The sequence below is a fragment of the Patella vulgata genome, chromosome 3 (genome assembly GCF_932274485.2).
Source record: "Patella vulgata chromosome 3, xgPatVulg1.2, whole genome shotgun sequence".
In the NCBI taxonomy this organism is placed as follows: domain Eukaryota; kingdom Metazoa; phylum Mollusca; class Gastropoda; family Patellidae; genus Patella; species Patella vulgata.
In genome coordinates, this window is record NC_065881.2 from 12,969,957 (window position 1) to 12,996,726 (window position 26,770).

General features: G+C 37.4%; 1 protein-coding gene across 1 annotated transcript; it reads right to left on the reverse strand.

Moving 5' to 3' along the window:
* Positions 1–24,487: 24,487 nt before the first annotated feature.
* LOC126816209 (uncharacterized) lies at positions 24,488–25,783 on the reverse strand. Its single transcript, XM_050542498.2, has 2 exons — positions 25,685–25,783; positions 24,488–25,466 (listed from the first exon to the last, which is right to left on the reverse strand). Coding segments are annotated over exons 1-2 (963 nt in total). The 5' UTR covers positions 25,687–25,783; the 3' UTR covers positions 24,488–24,505.
* Positions 25,784–26,770: the final 987 nt, after the last annotated feature.

The window sequence follows — 26,770 nt, forward strand, 5'->3', positions numbered from 1 at the left end:
CACATTTGGAACGTTCTCAGACATAACAAATATTTAGAAAATTCCCATAACTGACAATAGAAAGTTCTCATATCTGCCAAACATTTAGCTATAGGAACTTTTAATTGTGTGTTGGCTCGAGGAACTTTCAATGTGTTTTTTTTTAGATATAAAAACATTAAATATGATATTTATACATGATAACATTCTATATGGTTTTAACTAAGAGAAATGTCTATATCGTCTGTGAAGTGTCAAAAGGGTGTATCTCAGAATTTCTAAAAATTAAGAAATAGAACCTTTTGCATTTCAAAATTTCCAAAAATCAAGATACAGCATTTGAACACATGATACTCAGAATAGTTCTAATTGGCGTAGAGATACACAGCTTAGAAAGAAATGTGCATATTAATTCGGAGATTTTAAAAATGCAAAAAAGTGTATTTGACTTATTTCCCGAGATACACCCTTTTGACACTTCACCGACGATATGGGTTTTAGCTATGATCAAATACTATCAGAACATTCTATATGGATTTTATCTATGAGATTCTACATATTATTTTTACCTATGAGAACATTCTATATGGCTTTTAGTTTTAGCTAACACACACGTGATGTTTAAAATGTGAGCTATTACATGGTATATATACCTCTTACATGGTAGTAAACCACGGCATCTTATACGATAAACAAAACGAAATAATAAAATGAGACAAAAACGTCATCGCAGCCATATCGCCCAAGCGATTTACTATTGTCCTAAAAACAAGCATGCTAAGATTTATGTTGACCGTTTTTGACTCCCGCCCCCTCCCCCAGATCAACAAGAAGATTACCAATTATACTAAGCAAGTCCCTCGTCCAAAACAGATACGCAAATGTATGGACCAAGTTCCTGGTACAAAATCAACACATAAACAATTCTATGTAACCAAGTTCCTGGTACAAAAACAACACAAATGTTTGGAAATTGTTCCTGGTTCAAAATCAACACATACACACACGTACGGCACCAGTTTATGGTACAAAAACAACACAAAACACAAATGTATGGGTATTGTTCCTGGTACAAAAACAACAATACAAATGTATGGAATATGTTCCTGGTACAAAATCAACACATACCAGATGAATATACCATAACCGTACGGTTATTTGTGTGTTGGAACAATTTACAATTATTGTTTCTTTGAAAAAAAAATAATGGATACTGTTATATCTAGTTGTATTTAATTTTTAATATTTGATTTTGTTTATTATTTTCGTAATAACAATGGCTATAGTGATATTAGTAAAATCAATGACTACATAGTAAGAATAGTGGCTATAGTGATTTTGATAAACAATGGCTACAGTGATATTAGTAAAAACAATGGCTATAGTGATATTAGTAAAACCAATGGCTATAGTGATATTAGTAAAAACAATGGCTATAGTGATATTAGTAAAAACAGTGTCTATTATCGTGATATTAGTAAAAACAATGTCTATCGTGATATTAGTAAAAAGACAATGACTACAGTGATATGTAATTGTATTTAATTGAACCCAATTGACTCATCCAATCGTTTTCTTATCTTATTATAAAAACATTGTTCTAAAACCCATTTCCATTTCTCTACCCGTATCTATGGATTAATTCCATGCCAAACGTTTGACCATTTTGTTCTTATCTCGTTAACCAATCATCATGGTCGTTATGAGTTGGATGGGCTGTGAATGAGTGCGTGGGGAATCGATTGCCGATTAGACACTGTAGAACAAGAGCAAGAGAAATGTGACGCAGGGAAACGAGGATCAATTCGTTGTAAATATTATTTCAATCTGTATTAATTAGCCCCTGCCTGTCCAAATCACTTGATCTTTCTTTTCCATCGGCCAATAACTCTTCACGCCTTTACAATACCAAATCTCCTTGATTAGTCCGTTTAACGACTCGAGGCTTCCTTCCATTTCTTCTCTTATTCCATGAGAGTTTTCTCTTCGTCCTGCTTGACCTGTTGTTATGGTTTTGTGTCAAGTTCATGTGGGTAAATAACAGGGTTTGATAGAATTAAAATGTTTGCCCATTGCTTCCATTGATTATACATTAAGGTCAAATATAGGTTTTTAATCAAAAACAAAGGTTAAATATAGAGTTTAAAAACCCAACATGATAGATTATGGTTAAATATAGAGTCAGAATAAAGGTTAAATATAGAGTTTAAAACACCAACAGGTCAGAATAAAGGTTAAATATAGAGTTTGAAACTTCAACATAAAGGTTACATATAGAGGCTTTATAACCCTAACATACAAGAATAAAGGTCAAATTTAGAGTTAAAGCCCATACATGCCAGAATAAAGGTTAAATATATAGTTTAAAGCCCAAACATGTCATAATAAAGGTTAAATATAGAGTTTCAAGCCCCAACATATAGAGTTTACACCCCCAACACGTCAGAATAAAGGTAAAATATAGAGTTTAAAGAACATGCCAGAATAAAGGTTAAATATAGAGCTTAAAACCCCAACATGTCAGAATAAAGGTTAAATATTAGTTTAAAGGTGCTCCTCACTTTTAATTATAATTGATGCGTCATCCTTATGCCAGATATACAAGTTTAAACGAACAGTTTATTGAGTGCTTGTCAAGCCACTCATCATTTATACGCAGAAGCAATAAGTCAACAAAGTGACGTCGTTTTGACAAAAGATATAAAAGAGTAGGACGTAGTGCCGCAAAATTTCCCTCATAGAACACTATAACCTATAGTTTATTCCCGTCTTCATTAGTCAAGTCGGGGTAGAACAGTTGGATGCTAAACCCCATTGTATTTCATGTCATTTCGTTTTGACAATCACTTTGTTTTGTATCGTCTTTTATTCGTTAATTGTCAAAGTGACATCATGTAAGAGCTAAATTTGCTTATTGCTGGTCTTTATTTTGATTTTAAATGCAGTGCGCGATAGGAGAGCGGCGCTGCACCAACTCTTGTTACGAATTCCGAATATCATACGTTCTTTTACGTGCACACCAATGTGTAAACGGGATCTCGTTTGTTTGTCCCACATTAACGACTAGACACCGATATAAATATGATTATGCACGCCTTCATTAGCCCTGTTAATGCGGAACAGTAGGACGTTAAACCATATATTGCATTCTTTCCAATTTCACTCCGGTGATACATCTTTCGGAGTCGGTGCTCCGAAGTTATGGAATTCATTATCAAACGAAACCAAAAGCGCAAATTCTATTAAGGGTTTTAAAAAGTATCTCAAAACCAAACTTTTTAATGAAATATACAACTGATTGAATATGGTTCGAGCTGTGTTTGTGTCAGACTTTTACCATGTGTACTAAATAATGTTCTCTGTTGTTTTGTTGATGTCTTTTTTTTCATTGATTAATGTGTTGTGATTGTTGTAATTTTATATTAGTTGAATTGTTGGCGCTATATAAACTGATTATTATTATTATTATTTCCCGCTGTCCAATGTCCATAATATGATTATAATCGAACGGCTACAACTTCCCGAAACCAGGGAACCGAATATACAACCAAGATGGCAGAGATATCGATCTCTATTATTTTATCAATCGCTTTATATAGTTGATCTGAAGAAAGCTTCGTTATTTATATAACACTCCTTGTGAAATCTCTTATTTCGTTTATATACTCTTCTTGAAGAAACAATTTCTCGCTTTCTGGTTAACTCTAAATCCAGAAATTGACAAATCGGTTCGCTTCTTCTTTGTAAATCAATTCCTTTCATCCACTTCTCGCAGTTTTTGTTGTCGATTTTTCAATATGTCGTTAACCGATCCAAAGTGTCGATAATCCTGATTTAATTTCCACAGTTTAGTCAAACGGTAAATAAAACTCGAATTCAGTCTGCTTAAATGAGCCGAGAAATAAACTAAAATTCGGAATTATTGAAGATTGTTTTGTTCGGGGAAAGTTTCGGCGGATGGAAAATGTCCCCGCCCCCGCTCTTGTCATCTTTCGGGTCATTAACATATTTGGGATCCAACTAAAAAACTTGTGATTTTGCTTTTTGTCAAACGGTAAGAAAATCTTGAATTTAGTCTGCTTAAATGGGCCGCCGTAGAAAGGAAAGAATGAATTATTGCTAAGATTGTCAAATTCAGGAAATATGGCAATTTGGGAGGATGGAAAATGCCACCCTGGCATTGAAAACATTGACGATCAGACTATGATCATGATTGGTCTGCGACTCAGGAAAAACAACTGGATACCGTTTTTCGTTGGCCCAGGGTATTCCCCGAGATATTCCAGCGTGGTTTCCCTTGTCAGTGGAAACGAATTGAGGGCATAGTTCGTTCGGAGGGACAAATAACTCAGGTTCAGTGCACACGTTGACAGTTAGAATTCGAAATAAGAGTAGGCGACAAGCTCCGCTGTCCGTAAAAATATCCCTCATAGCAAACTGTTCGCCGTGTGCGCTACTGCATTCGCCAAGTTGGAGCGGAACAGTATGACGTTAAACCCAATTTCATTTCATTTTCTTGATGTAACCTATATTTAATTCTGTGTAATCTAATGAAATGAAATGAATTGGGTTTTAACGTGCTAATTTACTGCACCGGGATAATGAGGGGATTTTCTACTTTTAATGACAGTTCCGGGAACACCGACGCGTAAATGGCCGGAAGAAAAAAAAAAACATGGAAAAGTAGGACGCTGAACTTCATTTCATTACCAATGTGTCTCTATCTAGCAAAATGTCGTTTAGATGTCAAAATAAAATATTTTAAATACCTGTTAAATGCCAACATTCACGTGTTCACGTTTAGAATGAATCTCATTACATAAGTTATTGACAAGTAGAAAAAAAACAACAAATGTGTGTTTTTAATGTCCCCCACCCAGATGATAATATTCCTATTCATTACCTAGATGGTTACCAACTGTTGTACCACGTGGGTTTCTATAGCTACTACCTACCATAGTTACATGTTTCCAATGACCTCTTGACGAAAAAAAAATCTCGATGTAAAACAACGAAAACAAAGCATTTAAAAGACAGGAACTAGTGCTAAAATACGCAAAAAAGTATGTGAAAATGAGTCGGATATTGCAAGTTTTAAGATAATGTGTCCATTCGTGTTTTCCCTGGTGAAATATAACACCTATCAGGATGATATTAACCTTGTTTTCTTACTCCAATATTTCCGTGTTACTATTCTCTTAAACACGTGCAATAAACAAACAACGAGACCTTGTTGGCACCACGTGACCTCGCTACTTCCTCTTCCTGTTACTTCCGGTTACAAGCAGCTTGAGGCGTTGTGAGGTGATCTGTTAAATGTTCTATGTGTCTAGAATCATTGCCCGGCCAGTGATTTAAGAAACATATTTTGACAACTGATACACACATTCGGTAGTATTTAAAATTTTAGAAATGTTTCGAACACGTTTGTTTTCATGTAATGTTTTTAAATGGACATGAAATGGGGTTTAACGTCCTAATTGATTTAAATAGACATTAATGTTTAAAGTCTGTGAACGCCATTTGTCAGATTTAAAATTCCCTGGATCTCTTAATATCAGCCAAAAATAGTTGAATTTAGTTCAGTATTTACAATATTGTAAATAGGTTGGATCTCTAGAAGATTCGACCAGTCCAAAATTAGTTCGATTCCGTTTAATCTTTACAATATTGTAAAATGGTTAAATCTCTAAAAGAAAAATATATCAGACCAAAATAGTTCTATTCCGTTCAATATTTACATTCTCTTAAAGAAATATCAGCCACAAAATAGTTATATTCCGTTCAATATTTACATTCTCTACAAGAAATATCAACCCAAAATAGTTGGATTTAGTTCAGTATTTACAATATTGTAAAATAGTTAAATCTCTAAAAGAAAAATATATCAGCCCAAAATTAGTTCAATTCCATTCAATATTTACATTCTCTAAAATAAATATCAGCGCAAAATAGTTCGATTCTATTCAATATTTACATTCTCTAAAATAAATATCAGCCACAAAATAGTTGGATTCCGTTGTGAAAAGGTTGGATCTCTAAAAGGAATTTCAGTCCAAACCTTGTACTTACTGGCTATTGATAATAGGAACTATATAATTAGGGTTAGGGATCGGGTTAAAAAAAACCTTTGTGACCGAAACTGTTCCCATATAGGCTTATTATTATGTTATCCACTTAATTCAGACCGCATCCCTATATCCCAGTTAGCTCTAGGAAATGACATGTTTCGTGCATGGTACAAGGTATGCTTAATCTTTCTGGAACTCCCGATACAAAGTCTCATTTATTCTTTAACTAGACATCAAATTTGTATCAATAATATTAGAATGGTTATTGAAATTAAATTGGTATACATGTATTTATAATTTTCTATATATTTGTCCCCCGCCTTTCGAAGAAAGCAGGGGACTATTAAAATGGGTTCGTCCGTCTGTCTGTCCGTCACACTTTTTGGGACACAATAACTCTCTTCCTAATTGAGCTAGAATGTTCAAACTTGGTGTATGTGTTTATTAGGTCAATGCCTTGATGGAGTTCGAAGATGAGCATTTTCCGCTTAGGGTAAGCAGAGATAAGCAATTTGATTGGTTGATGCTTTGGGACACGATAACTCTCTTCCTAATTGGGCTAGAATGTTCAAACTTGGTGTATGTGTTGATTAGGTCAATGCCTTGATGGAGTTCGAAGATGAGCATTTTCCGCTTAGGGTAAGCAGAGATAAGCAATTTGATTGGTTGATGCTTTGGGACACGATAACTTTAGTTCTAATTAAGTGAGATTGATGAAACTTGGTGTATAGTTTCATTACAGTAATACCTTGACTAAGTTGGATAAAGAGCATTTTCTGCTCAGGGTAAGCAGAGCGATACGCAATTTGATTGGTCGAGACTTTGGAAAAGAATAACTCTCCTACTTTGATTGTCCCCCGCCTTTCGAAGAAAGCAGGGAACTATTAAAATGGGTTCGTCCGTCTGTCTGTTTGTCTGTCTGTCCGTTCCGCTTATTTGTGATAAATTTATATGTGTCCTCTAATTATTTTCCTATTTCGGCGGGGGACATCAGCCTCACTGTTGGCTTGTTTAAAACTGTCCCTATCTTTATTTCTGACAACCACGGTGGCACAGACCAGTAAACCCAAGGTTTCGATCCCGGTGTTGACCGAGAAAGTGCCTATGGACTTTCCAGCCTGTGCTGCGGGACTAAGTGCGAGGAGAATTCTCTAGTCCATCCGTGTACTCAATCGCGTGCACGTAACAGGATCCTCAGCGGTTGGAATTCGACCATGTGTAGGAACATTTAACCAATTTCCCAAAATTGAGCCCCGCACTAGAAAGGGCCTCCGCACCTTACCAACTTCCAATTTTTTTAGGTAATCTGGCTAAAAAATACTCTCCAGTTAGGACAAAATTGTTCCCATAACAAAATATTGTATGCTGATAAAGAAAAGTAGTACGTTAATCTCTATTTCGTTTCGTTTCTTGACATATCTCTGGAGGTTTTTAAGTACAAGTCTAAAATACAGTTGAAATCGAAGGTGGAAACGTCGTTAGGCGGACAACCCCTTCTCCTTCCCCCATATCACACTGCGTAGCGTATGCCCATCTTCATTAGCCGTTAGAGAGAAAGAGGGGGGAGAAATGGGGTTTAACGTCCACTCAACACAAACTAGGTCATTTCAAGACTAACATATGGTTTAATTTTATTTCAATAATTCGCTTGCGGGTAGAGGGTTTTGGCAGTGGGAGGAAACCGGAGGACCCGGAGAAAATTAGCCGTTAGAACGTTAAACCACGATTCAAGATTCACTTTTTCAGACCATACACACATTACAATTTTCAGATGCGACAAAATTACTGGTATAGGATCCCTAAAGACCTATACAGGTCGCTGCAGGGTGCCCTATAACAGTGGAAGAGGGAGGCAGCGAGTGATGCCTAAAAAACATGAAAAGGCAGTTTACAAAAGAGATGACTTTTTAAATTCGTTTCGTTTCTGGTCATATCTCTCTGGAGGGCTATGTTTAGGTTCAAGTGTAATATGTTGTTCTTGTTATCTGTATTATTAAAGATGGTGGAATATAGTTATTGTGATCTAAAACAGACAAGCACGTGGTACGAACACCAAACACGTGGTATTATAACACAACAAAGATGGCTACATTGAGGATACTAATCAATTAAAGATTTCAACGTCCTATTACATTTCGTCTGATGAAAATGTCAGGACTTCACATTTTAAAGTGCATCTTTGTCTCATTACTGGTTCTTTCCGTTGCATATTAACAATCTGGTTTCCATGTTGTGCATAAAGGTATAAAATGTGTATTTAATGGAAGTGTTGCAATTACCATTTGGTATAATGTTAGTTTGATTGAAGACAACATAACGTTTTGTTTTAGGTAGATTTGTGACAATTTATTAATCATGGCCCCCGCTGAATAGAGGCAGATCATTTGACTTTGCATGTCCATTTTGCACGACCGCAGCTCAGAAGTCTTTAACATCTCTCTCTCTCTCTCTCTCTCTCTCTCTCTCTCCTCTTTGCCCATTTTGCACGGCCGGATTAAGGCATGGGCATCAGGGATCACAGCTCAGGGTTATGAATGCTGAATCAAAGTACTGTAAATTATTGTCTATTTAAAATGGGATTCAATTACTATACTGTATATGTAGATGTATGTGTAGTAAACATTCTGTGACAAAAAAAAAGCATTTTACTTTTGCATGAACAATATTTGAGTTATTGATACAGAATGGAAGAAAGATGTTTAGATCTGCCAGGTTTTGTTTAATAGGACCAGGGAGTAAAAAGATATGAATTAAGAAATAAAATCGCATATGCAAACGACATCATAGCCTTTAGATTTCTTTGATCAGGCATACAACAAAGTCGAAATTAAATTTGTTTGAAAATGTTATTTTTATTTCCACCGTCTAAATCCACCCACGCATATGTATAGAAATAATTCTATATCACTCGGGAAACCTCGGCAGATTCCGTTACTCTACATAGATCTCGTCTTAACATCTTCCTATAACCCCGTGTTAATATTCTTTAATTACATGTTAACTAATGTGTTATATTATCTTGTAAGAATGTGAAAAGTGTGTTGTATAGATCAAGTTTGTGAGTAATCATGTAATTTCTATTTACCGTTTCGACCTATGTAGGTTTTAAGTGTATGTAATATGCTTGTTTGCTGTATATTTACAAACGAGTAAGTTTCATATTACCTATAGACAATGTCTGGGTATATTATTCCAAACAATTCTCGTGAATTATAACATTATTCCCAACAATTAGCAGAAATTTGTTGGTATCGTGCTTACTCGTAAATTCTAAATTAAAACAATCTATAAATAATGCTCCTACTCTTGAAATCCTTATTTCTAATAATTATTTTGAGAGAGAGAGGAATGGAGTTTAACGTCCACTCGACACAAACTAGGTCATTTCGGGACTAACATATGGTTTAATTTTATTTCAATAATTCGCTTGCGCGTAGGGGTCTTTAGCAGTGGGAGGAAACCGGAGGACTGGGAGAAAACCCACGAGGTTGGACAGGCAACCATACTCCTTGTCACGTACAACCGGGGATTCGAAACCACGCCAGTTGACTCAATGACAGGCCTTATGATACAGCGCGCGCACGTGCTAAACATTCGGCCATCCAACCCCCCTAATTATTTTGAAGTATTTCATTATTAATGTTTACGGATAGCTATGTGATGGAGAAGTGATACTAAAGATACATTATGTAAGATTTAGATAAACAGCTGACTATTCTTGCTATAATAGCTCAAAAATAGATAATGCAAAATGACAATATTGAATATTTCATTCAAATTACTCTATTCCGACCCAGGTTATCAGTGTTTGTAGTTTAGACAAGATATGTGCATTGTGGTAACCAGGGCACTGGTATATTCGAGACTTAGCTTCGTTTTCCAATTTTTAAATTAAACTTTTGAATGGCGAACCGTTCTAATCTAGTTAAAATCTCGAGTATCCGAAAGCATCCAGAGTTGATTATGACCTTGTTTTGTTAATTAATGTCTAATTTATAATTTAGATAACATTTCAGGCCTAAAGAAAGACCTGCAATAGGCAGATTTAGCGCTTGCATAATGTATGTTTAAATGTTTGCGAAAGTGTAAGTATAATCTACATCGTGCACGACACGACACCGCTTAGAATCTAATTTTAGAAGTGGATTTCAGTGTCTAGTCGCCTTTTCATCAAAATTAAAGCCGACGAACCCAATTGTGAATTATTCAGAAAATATATAATTTCTCAAATTTTTTTTGCCAAACCAGCTAATCCCACTGTTAGTTAGTTAGATTGCATATTTTGCAAACAGGACTTAATTTTTCACAGCTTAGCTAAATATGTCTATTGCATGTCTTTCTTTGGGCCCTAAAGGGCGTATGGCTCTATTTTTATAAAAATGTTATTGCAAGCACGATCAGCTCTTTATCTAAATCTTACATAATGTCCCTTTAATAATCCAGGCTAATAATTATGTAGACCTACTAAAATTGTTTATTCAATATATTAAGAACATACTCCCTGCTGAGAGAGAGAGAGAGAAAGAAATGGGGTTTAACGTTTACTCGACACAAATTATGTCCTTTCGGGACTAACACATGGTTCAATTTTATTTCAATAACTCGCTTGCGCGTAGGAAGTCTTTATCGGTGGGAGGTAACCAGAGGACCCGGAGAAAACATACGAGGTTGGACAGGCGACCCCGCCAGTTGACTCAGTGACAGACCTTATGATACAGCGCGCACGTGCTAATCATTGGGCCATCCGACCCCCCTCCCTGCTTAGACTCAATGAACATAAATGAAATGAAATGGAGTTTAACGTCATACGGTTCTGCCCCGAATGGACTATTGAAGACGGGCATATGCATACAGTGTGCTATGAGGGAAATTTCGCCCGATCAACGGCGCGACGGTCTGCTCTTATATCGAATTCCAACTGCCAAGGGATCTTCTACGTGCACGCCAATGTGTACACGCGACCTCACTAGATTCAGTGAGATTAAAAGAGGGCCATCAATACATTTAACCCAACACTTATAGGCGGTGTTGGCTTGTTTATTTCGCTTATAACAAATTTTGTGAGTGAAATCTTTGTAAAAACTGAAGGTAATATAACCATTTTAGGACTGATATTCATGTTTGAGATTCCACTTTTATGATAATGTAGTTTGCAAGACATTCGATGGATTTAAAACCAGTGACTGTAAAAGCTATATTGCCTCTTGAACCTCTCCACGTAGTATTATCTCAAGTGATATTTGGATTATCTTATAGCAAGCTGGACTATGACTTACAGAGGATCAAACTGCTCAAATCCTTTGTTCAATTCCACAACTGCAGAACCACAAAAGAACAACAGTACAAACAAAAACACCATAAAGTGAGATCGCAAAAGATGGACATCTCTGTTGGATATCTCTGTTTGATCAAAGATGAAGACAATATTAAGTCTGGACAATCGATTAATAAACTTTGATTGTCCAGAAGTCATACACAATCTGTGTATTGTATTGAATAAAGGAATACGGTGAACTATGATGATTATAGCAAAAACACAGGCATCACATACAGGCCGAGTGAATCTGTTATCATATAATCTGTAAGATAATTCAAAGGGTGCTTCATCCTTTATACTAGATATAAATAAAAAACCAGAAGGTCCAGTCCAGTAATATTGAAGAAGAAGAACATTGACCTGGAACAACACGAACAGAACGGGATTTATTTTTAATACGAAGCTTAATGTGACTCGCTAACCTGGAGGTTCCGTGTTCGATCCCTGTATTGACCGAGAAAGTTCATCAGGATTTTCCGGCTTGGCCCGCTCTTGTCAGGGCGGAGGGTCTGGAAAGGGACAATGTATAGTCGTTCGGATATGGCAAAAAATCAAGGTCCCTTGTACATTTTAGCCTGCACGTAAAAGAACCCTTGATAGTTGTAATTCTATATAAGAAGGCCCAGTAATATTGAAGACAAAGAAGAAGAGGAAGCAGAGCATTTACCAGTGAGAAAACGAATAGAAGGAATGGGATTTATCTTCCCTTTTAAGCTTTATCTAACACTTTTATTATTTGTTTAAAATACCGCTGGTTTGTTAAAAGACAGGGGGGGGGGGGGGGCGAATGGTTAGCATGCGCGGGCTGTATCATAAAGTCTGTCATTGAGCCAACTGGCGTGGTTACAAATCCCCGGTTGTATGTGACAAGGAGTAGGGTCGCTTGTCCAACCTCGTGGGTTTTCTCCGGGTCCTCCGGTTCCTCCCACGGCTAAAGACCCCTACTCGCAAGCGAATTATTGAAATAAAAAATTAAACCATATGTTAGTCCCGAAATGACCTAGTTTGTGTCGAGTGGACGTTAAACCCCATCTTTCTCTCTCTTGTTAAAAGACTACCGTAGACTAGGCTACATTGCTTCAATACTCAGAGTATATAAACGATAACAATATTATCAAGAGACAACCACTGCTTCAATTAACCATGACAATATTTCCCTTCATATTATTAATCAATTCTGTACGATAATTATTAAAGTGCGGGGTTAACAGAGCGTAGTAATTGGTTGGAAAGTTGCCGATCTTTATGGCGGCATTTCCATCAACGACTAGCAGAGGGGAGATAACTCTGAACTGTCTTCAGGTGAGACTCGTTAAGGATGCAAGCGATAACATCTAACAATAACAACACAGAGCGGTATATTAATAAGCCTGAGTGAGTTAGGTGATGCCTATCTTCCTTAAATAACATCATTTATTTCATAATCTAGCATTTACATCAATCTTGCGTTTAAACACGTTCATGGAGAACACAAACAAACTATGTGATTTACAAACAAGTAAATAGCGGAAAGGAGACTCAGTTGATATCATAAACGTATTATTTCTTCTTCTATCATAACTGTGTGTGGGTAATTATAGCTCTGATGACGGTTAACGAAGCATAACTCATATTCTCTATTAGCAATAAGCACGCCACACTCATCAAAACACGTAAAAACATATCCTGCTATGTAAACATTATAAACATTTGCTATGCTCATTTTGTTTTTCCACATGGTCTTGTGTCTCACTAATAAAACATTGAAAATTCCATCGATTTTTGCTACTCGCTATGTAACCAGTCCACCGCCATCTTCACTTGCCGTGAACCAAATTGATGGTTCTGTTTGAAATCCGATTGAATCCAAGTCAAGATATTATCTGGCGTTGATATTTTGAAGATGGATTATTTGAGATTTGGATAAAGAGCTAGTCGTTCGTGCTTTAATAGTTCAATAATAGATAATGAAAAATTAATATTGAAAATTTTAGTCGAATTAATTTAATCTGAGAGAATTTATCCGTGTTTAAAGTATTAACTATATAGTCTCGATTGTCAAATACCATTACTACGATATCCATTTTTCGAGAATCCATTTTTAAATTAAATGATTAAATGGTGATCTAGATAGTTGAATAATTGATAAATGTCTAGTAAATAGTTTATATAACATTTGAAGAGAGAGAGAGAGAGAGAGGGAGAGAGAGAGAGAGAGAGAAATGGGGTTTAACGTCCACTCGACACAAACTAGGTCATTTCGGAACTAACATATGGTTCAATTTTATTTTCATAATTCGCTTGGGCGTAGGGATCTTTAGCAGTGGGAGGAAACCGGAGGACCCGGAGAAAACCCACGAAGTTGGACAGGCGACCCTACTCCTTGTCACGTACAATCGGTGATTCGAAACCACGCCAGTTGACTCAATGACAGACTTTATGATACAGCACGCACGTGCTAACCATTCATCCATCCACCCCCCCCCCCCCTAACATTTGAAGCCAAAATAAAGACCTGCAATGGGCAGATTTAGCTCTCATATAATACATCTACTAAATAATTGTGAGTACTAGCGTGGATTAAGCCGTGGGCAATTTGATATTTCGCGAAAAATGCAAATTACGCATCTTTACTACTGTAATCCACAATTGAATGAATTTATCCAGTCAAAAGCTATTTTAATATCAGCAGTCATAGTCATGCAATATTTTTTTCATTTCGAATACTAAAAAAATATTTTATGGTTTTGTATCGTTTTTATTTTGAAATATATGAGTGTACCATAATATTTCCGTTTCTCGTAAAATGGTTTTTCCCTGGCAGTTTGAGTACATTTTAAAATCGTGTATTTTGTAATTTGATCTTGAAAACCCAAGCATCTTACAATAACGGTTAAATAAAGATTTAACGCAATTGATTTACAATAATAATTAAATAAATCTCCCCCCCCCACCCTCTCCCCCCCCCCCCCAAGAACATAATTGATTAGAAATTACAAAAAAATTAATAAATTGAATGTAGATTAATTAATATATATTCATGTTAATTGATATGTGCTTATCGGCCCCTTTTCGTCTATTTCAGTTCGAATTAATAGAAAATTAGCTCATTTAAACAGAAGGTATTGTTGTCTTAGTACAATATATTTGCACTTTGCCACACCGCATAACTAAAGTTATGAAGTAAACCTGATACGTATTGCGTTGAGTTAAAAGTTGAAATATTCAGCTTATATTTAGTGTGATAAAGAGCTGATAATTACTTTGACACTGAAAGTATTTGTGGAATTTGTCGGTACCAATATCAGACGAACTAGAGACCAATTCCTGGATTATTTATGATGTAAAGTGACTTTACAGTAGGTGGAATATTATCTTGTGTGGTCATAAAAACCAAGTTGGGTTGGGCGTCGAAGTGAGGGCATGACAAGGACGGCTTTCTAGCCGTTCGGATGGGACTAAAAATCGAGGTCCCGTGTACTGTATGGCTTATGCCCGTCTTCATCATCCCAGTTGGAACAGAATAGTGGGACGTTAAACCCCATTTCATTTCAATTCATTTCATTTCTGACTGAGTTGTGTTGAAAATACAGAACTTATGGCGATCCTATCGAAAGTAACTTGAACATAGTTCATAAGTATTTTAAACTAACTAAACGCTTTGAATAAATAAGGTAATTGGCAGGCGATAGTGATTAATGTTAAATGATGATGATGATGATGATGATGATGATGATGACGATGATGATGTTGACTTATTTATTTATTTATTTATTTATTTGTCAATGTAAATCTGTAAGATATACTTTTGAAATTTGTTCATTTTAGTAATTGTATTGAAATGTATAATTTACATGGAGATAAATTTATATAAGCTTCGGCTTGTTTTCAAATCCATTTTATCAATGTTGTAAATACTCATGTTATACTCGAAATAAAAATATTGTTTAAACCAACTTGAGGTATTTAAACCCAACACTAAGTCTTATAACACATCATCATCTCAACTATTTTTCTCGGGATTACTTTTTTTTCTCCCCTCGCCGGCATCCATTCTCTGACATCAGAAAGGTATTTTACTCCCCATCAACAGTTTAAGGAGTGTTAATGGATCTCTATAAAACACATTTGTTCGATATGAGAGAAATTTTGCGTTAAAATACCAATAAATCTGTCAATGGTTCTACTTTTTCAAGCTAATCGCGATTATCTACCCTGTGGGTGGTTTCCACTTCTGAAAACAGATAATGCACTGGCGCGTGGTTCTGTTCTGACAATATGGCCGTAAATCGAAAGTGGATATCACTGATTGTAATGGGGGAAACGAAGATGAAGAAACCTCGATAAAAGTGTTGTTGCTATAATAACAATTGGCATGAGGTCAGAGCTAAATGTTATTGTGATTTAAAATCGAAACCCAAGGTCATGGAATATAGGTGCTACATAGAACATAATAAAATATAAAACGGGGTTGAACGTCCTACATTTTTGCACCAACAGTGTGCTATACGGGATACTTTTGCCCAAACAGTGGCACCACGGTCTTTTTCTTGTACGCGGATTGATCTCGTTTTGTCGAAGCCGAACAACTAGGCAATATTTCCCTTGACATTGTAATCCCTTGACAGTTGGAATTCGATATAAGAGTAGACCGTAGAGCCGCTGTCCGGGCAAAACTTCCCTCATATCACACTATATGGCGCATGGACTTTCTTTATTATCGTACCAACGTTAGCAATGACGATCGAGGCAAGCCTAAAATTGAATCGCTAATATCTCAGTTCAGAGTGAAGCAATTTGACTGAAATTGTCAGCATATTCTGCTTTCATTGTCTATTTTTAAACCATTATAGCGAGAACTGCCTGCTCTTGATCTAATCTTACCTAATGTTTCTTTATTATCCTGCTCGAGACCATTAAACTACACATAATTTGTCAACAAATAGGGCGAATGGTCATTTGTCTCAGCGTCTTTGATGTTTCGGAATGATGCCCCGTTTTGCAATTGGTCTCCACCCCAACGACCACCCGTCATCGCTACTCCCCACATACAATATTCCGGGATACGAGTTTGTCGCATTTAAAGAATTTCTATTGAGAGAAACTGCGAATCTTAAGGATTCTTACACTGCGAATTTTTCATATTTATATACAAGATATTCGCTGAATTTTCTTTTAATTTACACAGAAATTAAATTCTAAATAACACAACAGTAAATGTAACTGCCGTATCATTACAAAGAAACACGTATATTTTTTTTAAATTCTTAATTCCTCGTTTCTGGATGTTATTCCAGCTAGCATCTCGCAACTAGATAACATTGACTGATAAGAAGAAACTTTTCATTCCGTCTGACATTAATTGCTTTCTCAATTGGTCGTTAGGCGAAAAATCAACACCGGTTTCTCATCAAAACCCGCTACTTTTTACCTCTATCAGTAAAGAGCGATAATTGATGATGTGAATGAGTTTATCGGGTGGCTTCGACTGTCGCATTTAGCAGGCCAGCAGCAAATTTAGCAGCCCCGCAGTAAATATAATATATCAAGTGAAATCAATGTTTTTACCTGGTCCCAGGTCAAGAGGCTAATGGCGGGATCAATCATTCTTTGTTTGTTATTTAAAGTGACATTTCCTATTACATCTATGTTCATATGCATTGGAAATGAGTTAATAAATGATTTATCTCAAATATTAATGTATAATTTTGTAGTTTATCATTATTTATACTCGACTGATTTGTTTTGCATATGTTTCTTGGGTGTGTTGATTTAAAGCAACGTTTTGACCGGGATTCTATGTCCTTTATCACGAGAGAGAGAGAGAGAGTGGGGGTAAGAGAGAAAGAGAGAGGGACTTACTGAATTTTATTGTAATTTCTAATCAGTTATACGTTAAAGAAAGAGAGAGAGAGAGAGAGAAAGATGGAGAAAAGAGAGAGATGGGTGGAGATTGAGAGAAAGAGAAATATATATATAATATAATATAGCGCCCGTCTCAAACCATTTGGCCACCCGCACTCGGGGGTCTTTATCAAACAATGACAAAATTTAAAATATACAACATTGGTTTTGTATTCTAATTATCGTTTGCTAGCCGCGGTGACTCAGTGGGTAACACACTGGCTCACTAATTAAGAGGTTCGAGAAACTTCTATGCGGTTTCCGTTTGTCAGTGGTGTAGGACGGAGGGCCTGGTGGGTTGGCATGTACGTAAAAGACCCCTTCGCGGTTGGCTCACTAATTAAGAGGTTCGAGAAACTTCTATGCGGTTTCCGTTTGTCAGTGGTGTAGGACGGAGGGCCTGGTGGGTTGGCATGTACGTAAAAGACCCCTTCACGGTTGGAATTCTAAAAAGAGTAGGCCAGAGCGCTGCTCTCCGGACAAAATTCCCCTCATGACAGACTGTATGACGTACGCCCTTCTTCATTAGCCCAGTCTGTGCAGAAAAGTGGGACGATTTAATTTAAACAATTTTTTTTTCGGGATATCTATGTAAAGAGAAAGAGATAGAAATGGGGTTTAACGACACAAACTAGGACATTTCGGGACAAACACATGGTTCAATTTTATTTCAATAATTCGCTTGCGCGTAGGGGTCTTTAGCAGTGGGAGGAAACCGGAGGACCCGGAGAAAACCCACGAGGTTGGATAGGCGATCCCACTCCTTGTCACGTACAACCAATGAATCGAAACCACGCCAGTTGACTCAATGACAGACCTTATGGTACAGCGCGCACGTGCTAAACGTTCGGCCATCCAACCCCTCTCCCTAAATAATATAAATACATGTATTATTACAAAAGAACAAAGTAGGACGTTAAACCCCATTTCATTTCTAATCGCAGTCTTTTACACGGCTAAACTAACACTGACCTTCTCCCATCTTTATCAGCGCCATCTATCTTCGAGCGTTAGACATCATCAGTCTTAATGTCCACGATTAAAAGCCTAGATAAACAGCATCACATTATTGTCATTCAAACAGAACCAAGAATTCAACTTGATCATCGCCTGGCATCTTTACTTAGTAGAATTTTGTTAGTGGAGCGTAACACTTAGGGTCATTTATATCTCGACCATTTCGTCACGTTTCACTTGAACAACACGTGTTATAAATCTGCCATACATAAATTTTAAAGGCAAGTGAAGGAAAGATATCGGACGTCTCGCCAATTCATTGCTAGGGTTATTTTGTCACTGGAAGGCCACGGTGGCTCAGTGTGTAACACGTTGACCCGCTAACCTGGAAGTCCACATGTTCGATCCCTGCATTGGCCGAGAAAGTTCATTGGGATTTTCGGGCGTTGTCCTCCCTTGTCAGTGGTGTAGGACAGAGGGCCCGGCAAGGGAGAACGTGTAGTCGTTTGAATGGGACGAAAAACCCGAGATCCCGTTTCGTTTACACATTGGCTTGTATTTAAATGATCCCTTGACAGTTGGAATTTGATACAAGAGTAGGCCGTAGTGCCCTCATAGCACACTGTATGGCATATGTCTGTCTTCATTAGCCCAGTCAGAGCAGAACAGTAGGACGTTAAATTTCAAAAATAGTTCTATTCCGCTCAGTATTGGATGAATTGAACTATGTCAACATTCCCTGCAGACGATATAATCAGGATATGGCCAAAAGCCAGCGCCATGTTCGATCTTTGTTTAAATAATTAATTGGGGAAACTTTAACGTGGGTTGAGCCGTGTAAAAATTAATATTTTTCGCTAAAATACAAGACATTAACATTGATATTAAAGATACATTATGGAAGATTAGATAAAGTGCTGACAGTTCTTACTATAATAGTTGAATACTAGATGATGTAAAGGGAATATGCTGAAAATTTCAGTCAAATTGCTTTACTCTAAGCCGAGAAATCCTTATTTTAAAATCTTTGTAGCTCCGATTGTCATTGTTAGCGCTGTCACGATAATTAACAAATTCTTGATAACCCATTTTAGCGTTTAATCATCACCGGACGTTGAACAGCAGATCGAATTCAATTCAATATCGTCTTTTCATGTTAATAAATGTCTAATTAATAATTTAGATAAGATTTCAGGCCTAAAGAAAGACCTGCAATAGACAGATTTAGCTCTTGCATAATGCATGTTTAACATTGATATTAATTACCCCCATAACAAGTTCCTGGTGAGTTACAGAAACTTATATTCTTATGTTCTTTTGCGAGTTCTTTGGTTTATTTTTTTAAAAAAAAAAACAGTTACAATAAAAAGACTGTAAATATAATTTTACAACACATGTTCAAATCAATTAAGGTTTATTATTAGATCATTTTTTATACATTATTTCGTTAACATCTTTAACTAGTTGTGTAAAAAAAAACTATACACAAGGGCATGTTTTGCCGATAGATTAAGTCGGAACATCGTGTTTATTTAGTGTATATTACAAGACTTACATCGGTTATTTTCGCCAGTATTGCGATCATTATTCATCAAGCGAGAAGATATCTTCATCAAAAATAATTCATTTAATGGTTTCAGCAGATGATGGGAAATCTGTTAATCTCCATCTTTGCCACGTCTTTCATTAATTTTATCAAATTTAGATTAAGTTTACGATCTTCTGAGGGAATTGTACGAAGAATTATAAGGAGCGGGGGCGCCATTCTCTCAACCGGCAAATAATCTCACTCACTTCCCCGCTTAACTAAAATCTTTATCGGTTTAAATTCTGGCAAAAAGTTTAAGATTAAAGACGGCAGTTGTTGAATTCGTCCCGGGAGAGCCGAGTGAGAATTTTCCCGGCTGAATTCGCAACGTCTTGTAGAAGTCATTAATTTATTTTAAATTGCCGAGTTATCTTTTCTTGAATGATGTCACGCGCTTTGGGATTTGGCTCGAACTACCAGCATCGTAAAAGAAAAATGTAATTCTTTTATTGATTAATAGGACGCTGTCTGGCTCCTGCTAGCGGAGACCTATTGTTTTCGGTATTTTTTTTATTATTATCATATACTTCTGAAACTAGCCCAACTAAATTTTCAGGATTCAGGAGAATGATCGCTGTCGTATTTTTGTACTTTAATATTAGGAGAGAGGTAATATAGCCCTAGCCCATTATCCTCAATCTTTTTCTATTTTTTTTTGGGGGGGGGGGGGTGAGAAAAAAATATAATTTATTTAAATAATAAAAAAAATCGTAAAAGATCAGTTGACAGTTGGAATTCGACATAAGAATAAGCCCTAGTGCCGCTTTCCGGGCACAATTTCCTTCATAGCACACTGTATAGCTTATGCCCGTCTTAATTAGCCCAGTCGGAGCAGAAAAGTAAGACGTTAAACCCTATTTCGTATCATTTCATTTGGGATCACGTGGCTAAGTGGGTAAGACGCTAGCTCGCTAGCCTGGAGGTCGGGTGTTCGATCCCTGCATTGGCCGAGAAAGTTCATCCAGATTTTCCGGCGTGGTTCTCCCTTGTCAGTGATGCAGGACGGAGGGGCTGACAAGGAAAGCTGTCTAGTCGTTCGGATGGACGAAAAACCGAGGTCCCGTGTACACATTGGCGTGCACGTAAAAGATCCCTTGGCAGTTGGAATTCGATATAAGAGTAGGCCGTAGTGCCGCTGTCCGGGCAAAATTTCCCTCATAGCACACTGTATGGCGTATGCCCGTCTTCATTAGCCCAGATTAGGAGCAGAACAGTAGGACGTTAAACTCCATTTCATTTCATTTCATTTCATCATTTCATTTATTATTATTAAAGACCTGTTAATGAAGTCTACAAGCGTGAGAATATGGCGGCAGTTGGTGTTGGCCTGCGGAGAAGTAATGTGGCGCAACCGACACCTGCTCTTTCACCAAAATTTAAACTTTTATCGCATGTTTCATTTTCACTAAATTTACTAGCCTAGAGAGGATTTTAACAGACTTTCTCGTGGGATCTGGGTGTTTTGAAATGGTACAAGACATTGAAGTTGTTTGTTCCGCTCAGTTGCCATTAGCAACACAATCACCTGCTTCAAACTCTCAGAGATTATAGTTTTGGGTTTTTAAGAGTTAACGGTAAGGAATGCTTAATGGTTAAAACTCACCCCGGAATAACGTTATGATCATAACGTACTTTAGAATAGAGTCGTATTTAGTGTATGGCAATTTTTATTTCTATTATGTCCAATGCGAAGCAGCTGAAGAATTTTGCCCTGGAAATCGTATTTGTAACTGTCAAGGTTTCTTTTACATTGTCAAAACTCATCCCGGAATAACGTTATGAGAACTTCCACTCGACACAAACCAGGTCATTTCGGGACTAACATATGATTCAGTGTTATTTCAATAATTCGCTTGCGCGTAGGGGTCTTTAGCAGTGGGAGGAAACTAGAGTACCCGAAGAAAACCCACGAGTTTGGACAGGCGACCATACTCCTTGTCATGTACAACCGGGGAATCGAAACCACGCCAGTTGACTCAACGACAGACCTCATGATTCAACGCGCACGCACTAACCATTGGGCCATCCAATCCCCCAATAACATTATGATCATAATGCACTTTAGAATGGAATGGTATTTAAGGTATAGCAATAATTTTCATTGATGTTCAAAGGGGAAAATGTAAAACAGTAATTTGGTATAATTTGCTACTCCTTTTTTAAAATGAAGTTATTATTGTCATTATTATGATTACTATTATTATTAACGCGGATGGGAATTGGTCTTGAAAAAATCAAGAAGATTCTCCTCAGCCCATGCCGGGATTCAAACCCGGGGTATTCTAGCAAAGCGCCCAGTGTGTACATTTGGACATTGATTTTCCATATTATAATCCTAACCCATAGGCAACAATTTTTTTGTCCACCCCGCGATCACCACCCCCAACAAGTGGAGATCGAAAATTCCCGGGGCTTCCCCTCGGCCGACGCGAGAAGCGGCGTTCATTCGGCTGAATCTATTTGTTAAGGCCAGTCCAATTTTCGTCAAGGTCGCCGAGATGTAAATAAAAGTTAGGTAGGGTACGCGATTGTTGGCGAGATCGTAGGTTAGGGTTAGGGTAAGTATTGGGGCTAGCCCTGTTTACATCTCGTTACCTTTGACCAAACTTGAAGATGGCCTTCTCAAAAAGACCTAACCCGTTCAGTTCCCTGGTTGATCGACAGCAGCTGTCCCTTTTTTTAGAAACATTTTCGCAACACGAAGGAAGGGAGATAACTCCATTATAGACGGTCACGATCTGGATGCAGACCACCATTAATTTCCCTATTGACTTTAAATATGAATTGTTGTCTCTTTGCCAGTCGTTGGATTGAAAGCTTTTCACTACACATAGAACATCAACCGGTCATATCAGTAGAATACTATAAACATTTAACTCTCGGCCGTAGGTAGCACAGTTACCAAACTCTTAACTCTAAGCCAGAAATATTTAACAGAACTTGGAATACAATGAAAATCCATACCAACTTGTCCGATTCTAAACCCCGCAAAATTAACAAAATTGATCATGCAAATGCGGAGAAAAGGGAGAGAGAGGGGAATATTAGTATAGTATTGGCGAGAGAGAGAGAGAGAGTGAGAGATAGAGAGAGAGAGAGATGTTGTTTATCGTTCACTTAACACAAACTATATCATGTCTCGACTAAAACATGTTACAATTCCTTATTTCAATAATTCGATTGCACGTAGAGGTCTTTAGCAGTGGGGGTGGGGGGGGACACCGGAGCAAATCCAGGAGGTTAGGCATGCGAACCTACTCGTGTGGTATCGAAACCAGGCCTAAATAGACTATTCAACCATCCAACACCCCAACAGATAGTCACGACTAAATCACATTTCTCACTGCTTAATCCACGCTAATGTGTACTCTGGTTATTTAATATTTATCACCCAATAAAACATTCTACAGTAGATATCGCTTGTGTGATAAATTTCATAATCTACTTAGGAGATATCGCTTTACATGAATTTGATTGGTCAGTTGAAAAGGAACTACTTTTTTTATTTTCAAAGAACAGTTCATTTTTTATTAAAAGTAACTTTTTTTTATTAAAAATGAAATATTGTTATTTAATTGACCTTGATGGAAACATTGGGTCAATATAAAGGACTTTGCAATGGTTGAATTGCTGTCAAAAAATGATGTATCACTACGCCATAATGTTCAGTAAAAGTGAAATCGACAGCAAAGATTTATATTTATCTATTTGTGCATGTAAGAAGGGATTGGGTGATAAATAAAATCTCCTACTCGTCTTTTTTGATCACTTAACAGCAATTATAGGAGGTTATAAGCAATCATATGAATATCCAATAAAACTATTTCACCGAACTTAACTCGAAAGGTTATTAAATCTATATCAGGGATTATGAACTGATATTTTTAATATGTCGACCATGATGGATTGCCTGTCTTAGTTTTTATATTTTGGGTTAAACTAATTACATCCGGTTCAACATCCGGGTTAAGATTGATCAAGACGTAATACGGAAGAGAGAGATCAATCACACTTGGTCATTAATTAACGAAATGAAATGGGGTTTAATGTCCTACTGTTCTGCTCCTACTGGGTTAATGAAGACGAGCATACGCCATTCAGTGTGCCATGGGGAAACTTTTGCCTACTCTTATATCGAATTCGAACTGCCAAGGCATCTTTAACATGGACGCTAATGTATACACGGGTCCTCGAAATTTCGTCCTCTCCGAATCACTAGACACCTGTCCTTGTCAGGCCCTCCGTTCTACACCACTAACAAGGGGAAACCACACCGGAACATTAATTTACCCAAAATGTAATAAATAGCTTGAATTGTTAATAGTAAAATGAAATGAAAAGATGGGGAAGCCGCGGTGGCCCAGTAAGTAAGGTACTGCCAGAGAAAATGCCTCGTGATTTTCCAGCGTGGATTCCCTGTGCCTTGTCATTGGCGTGTACTTAAAAGAACGCTTGATAGGTGGCATTCTAAATAATAGTAGACCGTAGCACCGCTTGTCTATGCAAAATTTCCTCATAGCACACTGCATTGCGCATGCCCGTTTCCATTAGCCAAGTCGGTGCAGAAGAGTAGGACGTTAAACGCCAAATTGAATATCATAGGCCTCGTGTACACGCTGTCGTGCACGTAATAGAACGTTGTCCGTGCGAAATCTTCCTATTTCATTTAAAAGAAAACAAAAAGATTAAATGTTTAATAAACGGGGGTGTCTACCCTATAAGATGCGGGAGAGTTTTACCAGGTAAACCAAAGGTAGTTAAATCAACAGGTGTCAGCTGATAATCGCCGCCTTCTTCTTTCATTAGTCTGTTAATCTCATCGTAATAATGGTTGATGGAGGTCCCCCCTCCTGCTCCACCACTGGTGAACACAAACAACAACACCAAATCGTCTTTGATTATAAAGAACGAAGGATTACCACTGTCGCCACCTATCTTAGATTCGTAATAATCGTGTTCTAGGGAATGGACTTCCGGTGTTCGTAGACCAATACCCGTATTCATGTAATAGGAAAAATCGGTGACCAAAGCCTTTTCCTCAAAGTCGGTGCTCATGACCGGAAGTGGGGTATCGCGTCTTGGTCGAAAGGTATCGATACCTTTGGGCATGACTTTAGCAAAGGATATGCTGTCTGGGACATCTTTATCGAGGACACCAACGACAATGTTTCTTCCCCAGAAGGTTTCGTGTCCTGTGGAAGAGTGGTTGACGTATCGGATTCCAGCAACCTTTCTCTCAACTACGTTATTATGTAGGTCCACAAACCGTATGGTCGAACCCACGGGGATACCATAGTGTCGGGCCCACAACATATGTCTCTTAGACACTAGAGTTCCTGCTTTTCTGATTCCGTGGTTGCTGTTCCAAGGTGATATGGGAGTGAGGTCCAACCCGTACGCCCAGCAATCTGGATTTCTGATGTAGATCTTGTTAACGTGGTCTTGTTTAGAGAAGATTGGTTTAGCTTTAGCTGGTGTGATTCCCCTGGCTTTCGATAGTTCTAATCTGTCATCAATACTTCGAGTTATACTGTGATATAAGTTTATCTCGAAGTAGGTCAATGGTGGCGGCGAGGTGGGTGGTGCTCGTGTGGGTATCTTATGTTCACAATGAACGCCGGTTGCTACAACTGTTACGTTATGACTGCAGGAAGCCTGGAAGTATGCACACCTGTTGACAGAAAACGAAAGATACAACGAAATAGGGTTTAACCTTCTATCTTTCTGCTCCGGCTGGGCTAATGAAAACGGGCAAACGCCTTACAGTTTGCTATATATGAGGGAAATTTTGCCAGGACAGGGGTGCTACGGCCTACTCTTATATCGAATATCAACTGTTAAAGGATCTTTGCAAGACCTATAGAAGTACAGATCAGAAAGTTGACTTACATTCCATGGTATGTTTTACCGTCACTACCACAGTAAGTTGTATTTTGGTTAGGCGGTGGATGAGTTGCGTTCGTACAAGTTTTATTGTAATACGAACAGAAGAAACTAGCACCTTCAACTGCAAAACAGAAGCAGTGTAAACTGACAATAAACTAGTCAATATCAAATGTCAATGTCGAGGTCATACCTTTGGTCTGTTTTGAAACCTAGAAACGGAAATGTCTCTTCTTAATCAAACACACATAGAACTCAGCAATTTAAAAAGGCGGAAAGGTCGAAATTTCTCTTTTGTCTATATATGTCGAAAATTAGAAGTATTTGGATCCGAGAATCGATCTCTGTCCTGAAAGTTGTTCATTAAAACACTTCGAGGGCGTGGCCATTTTCGAAACCAGAAGCGCGTGGATTATTTGATGGCACATACATTGGAAGCGGAATAAATACTTACCATCTTCGTGTCCGCTCTCAAGCGGAGCTAACAGCAGACAAACCTCCTAAGTTTCGTATGACTAACTGTAGACAAACATCCTAAGTTTCGTATAACTAATAACCCCATAATCTGTCGCTCATCGAAGTAGATAAAATGAAATTAAAATGGGTTTGAAGCAGAAAAGTAGGACGTTAAACTCCATTTCATTTTCATTTCTTTTGAATGAATTTCTGTATTGATTCCGGCCTATGGAAATACCCAGATATGCGAGGTGGTGATGCATATGCATAGAAACGAGATGTCACCCCTTTAATGTGAATAATACAAACAAGATGTCACCCCTTTAATGTAAATATTACAAACAAGATCTCACCCCTTTAATGTATATATTAAAACCAAGATCTCACCCCTTTAATGTGAATATTAAAAACAAAATCTCACCCCTTTAATGTGAATACTACAAACCTTGAACAGTAAAAACTGAACAGATGAACGTATACACAACCACCTTTAAAATGGTATCCATCTTGGTACGTGTTAGAAATGAAACAATCTTTTTAAAAATAAAATATTTTATCAAATTGTTTTTATCTTATCGGATTGTAAGGGATTTAATGGGAAAGAACACAGAAGGTGATAGACATGTGAATTAGGTT